Here is a 3,388-nt window from a genome sequence, read left to right as displayed (position 1 = left end):
TTGGCCATGTAAACACAGCATATATATGTTGTGCATGTAAAAGTGCTATTTATACATGTATATTCTTTATGCCTAGTGCCCAATCATAAACCCACTTGACCTTATAATTGTCATTGAAAATGCCATATATTTACTATTGGAGACATAATAGAACAGAAAAAAAAAATGGTGTACAACCAAGAGGGTCTTACCTCCAAAATTATGGTGATTGGGAACTAAGATGATGCTGCATGTGTGGATGTAAGATGTCTAATGTGGCCAACCATTGAAACATGAATAGTGAGACGTGAATAGTAAAACACCCACAACTTTAATCTTAGTAGTGCATATTCCATACACTTTCATTCTCTCTGTCAATGACCAGAGAAAAAAAATATCCCAACAACCCATCAAACACTTCATTATGAGTTACAGAGAAACAAAATAATATTGTATATATATTAAGTTTCCAAATCTAATCAAATACATCTTATATCAAGCAATAGATTGAAGAAAGCCAACAAAAAAACTGCAAATTAAAGTTCATATATAGCATCAAAAAATCACTAGAATTAGCATAATAATAATACTAATAATAATTAATAACATCCTTACAAAACAAATATGAAAAAGATCAAAACTTAGGATAAATTCACACATGCTCCATCTCTAATTACATGTCCCATCACTCATCAGCTAGCCTAAAAAAACATAGAAAAAAAAGGAATAAAAGTCCAAAACACCACTCCCTCACTAATCCACTATATATTCCGGTTTCTAAACATAAAAAGCTTCCTATTGATCATCTTAATTTGGCGTGTGACTGCAAAAGTAATCATCTACATCCAAGTTACATAATTCAATAGACTGCTCAATGGTAGCATCACTGAAATTGCTGTCACTAAAAATAAAATGGGGTAGACAAGTTTCATCAAGAAATATTGGGGGAGGAGTCTCAAAATCCGATAAACAAAAATCAAGAGAAGGTGAATCTAAAAACAATGCATCCTGAAAATAAGAAGAAGGAGATTCATCTCTGAACTCGCTTTGATCCTCTCCTAAAACCTTACTTCCAGATCCATCAGACTGAAATAGAAGAACAGAAGTGGGAGAAGTAGGAGAAGGCATGTTCTTCATATTGTTGGTATCAAAAACTTGTTCATATTCTTCCTCCTTAGGAGGCTTGAGAAAATTAGTTTGAGCATGAGAACCTCGAAGGCGAATGGCTTCTCTGTCATAAACCATGGCGGCTTCTTCGGCAGTGTCGTAGGTTCCTAACCACAACCTCGTACGCTTCACAGGGTCTCGGATCTCTGCAGCCCATCTCCCCCATGGCCTTTGCCTAACCCCGCGTAGCTTCCTACCCTCTTGAGAAGAAGAAGCAGCTTTCATGGCAGCCACAACCACCTTTTTACCCTTGTTCTGTTGTTGTTGCTGTTTAGATCTTTGCACCTTGGTGGTGTTGTGAGATGGCGGATACAAAATTCTTATCTCGTTTACAATGTGTTTCACTTTGCTTCGTCCTTGATACTGTTGATATTCCTCCTCGTCACTCGAAGAATCAGTAATCTCCGGATCCATTACTGAAACACGAACAACCTTGGGTGTTGTTTCTGCATTGAGAGTATCACCAACACCGGGTTCGCGAACTTTGCATATCACAGTTTTTCTGCACATCGAGCAGAGAGTGAGAGGGAGAAAGAAGAAGAGAGAAATATCTTTGCATTGGAAAAAAATCAATGAGATTTTAATCTTTTATACTTGTATTAGTATTTGCTAATCCTTAATAACTAATTATGGCCATGATTTTATTCATTATGATTCTTTTTATTCTTTCTCCAATTGTTTATTTTCCTTTTATTTTCTATTATTCTTCTTATTTTAACATATAAAAAGACGAAGAAGTCGTAGATTCCAAGGCCAGGGTGAGTGACAAGTCACAACCATACGACTCGCCCCATTTAGGAAAAAAACCGTTTCAATTTTAATTTTTTATTATAACACATGTCTCTTTGTTCTACAAATTATTATATTTTCTTATTTTTATTTTAGTGCCTTCAAAACTCTTTAAGGTTACTTGATGTGCTCATTCTGTAATTTTGAAATTTAAAGTGAGTAAGATGGATGAATGATACGTGTTACTATTTGGTTTAAAATAAATTGATTTATTTTATACAAATGATTTAATTAAAAAATCAATTGATATAGTTATAATGTTAGATTTTTCACCGTATTTTATTTTAAAAACAAATGGACTAATTTAAATTGAGAAATTAGCTATATCAATTGGTTTTTTAATTAAATTATTTATATAAAATAAATCGATTTTTTTTAAACCAAATGATAATACGTGTCATCCATCCAAAAACAACTTCATATGAAATCGACTGCAGATGAGTTTCTGCCTTAAATATCCAAACATAAGGGTCCGTTTGGGAAACTTTAGAAGTAGCTTTTTTTAGTAGTAGTATTAATGTCTGGTGCAATTTTCAAAATCAAATTGCAACTTTCTAAGAAGCTATTTTGGAGCTTATAGAGAAGTTAAAAAAATGACTTCTCTCATAATACTTCTACATTTCATTACATTTCTATAAAATAAGCACTTTTAGAGTTAAAAATTCAAACACAAAATAACTTATTTATAAGTTACTTTTAATAGAGCCATTTATTGTTTAAGTTATTTTATCAAAAAGAGTTTAATTAAGTTAGTTATCCAAATTGGACTAAGTTTTTTAAATAGTTAAATATTTTTGGAAACGGAACATGAAAACCAACTGGTGATAAACATGTAAAACCTATATGTATTTTCACTTATAAAAGAAAAAACACATTCATGGCATGTATTTTGGTTGAGTAATGTGTCATTCAATTTTACCAACAAAAAGTCTTCTCCTTGATATTTGAATTTGCGTACTCATTTAAATGCATGGAAGCTGCAAATTATAGAATTTTTTTTTTAAATATTAGATTAGAAGGATATTATCCCCAAAATGATCCATTATGTGGGGTTGTACTAAATTATAGGAGTGCTATAATTTTAATTTTTAAAAAATTTGTTAAAATAACAAAACAGCGACCCCTTTTTGTATTTTCATAATTTAAAAAAATAAAAACCAAAATGCCATTTTCTATTTTAATAATTAAAATTAAAAAATAAAATAACAATGCCGTTTAGTATTGTTAAATTTTTAAAAAAATATTTCTAAATGAAAACAATTTCTTTAAACAAAACGTTGATGTCGTTTTGTGTTTTTCGAAAAGCAAAAAAAAATCTATAACAAAATAAAACTCACGTGAAGTGAGATAATACAGTATAACACACATAACACATCTTTCATCGATATTAAAAAAAATTAACACTTTTTTTTCTCTCTCAAAATATTACTCCAAAAAAATGTTATATTTCAAA

At 30.7% G+C, this 3,388-nt stretch overlaps 1 protein-coding gene across 1 annotated transcript; it reads right to left on the bottom strand.

Moving 5' to 3' along the window:
- On the bottom strand, nucleotides 543-1,781 carry LOC107645722 (ethylene-responsive transcription factor CRF4-like). Its single transcript, XM_016349807.2, has one exon. The coding sequence runs from the start codon at nucleotides 1,654-1,656 to the stop codon at nucleotides 787-789; it is 870 nt and encodes a 289-aa protein (XP_016205293.1). The 5' UTR covers nucleotides 1,657-1,781; the 3' UTR covers nucleotides 543-786.

The sequence above is a fragment of the Arachis ipaensis genome, chromosome B06, assembly GCF_000816755.2.
Source record: "Arachis ipaensis cultivar K30076 chromosome B06, Araip1.1, whole genome shotgun sequence".
NCBI lineage: Eukaryota > Viridiplantae > Streptophyta > Magnoliopsida > Fabales > Fabaceae > Arachis > Arachis ipaensis.
The sequence above is the reverse complement of the archived record's forward strand: the minus strand, read 5'-3'. Positions and strand labels throughout refer to the sequence as shown.

Coding starts and splice junctions, on each gene's coding strand:
- LOC107645722 (XM_016349807.2), bottom strand. CDS start 1,656: ATGTGCAGAAAAACTGTGATATGCAAAGTTCGCGAACCCGGTGTTGGT.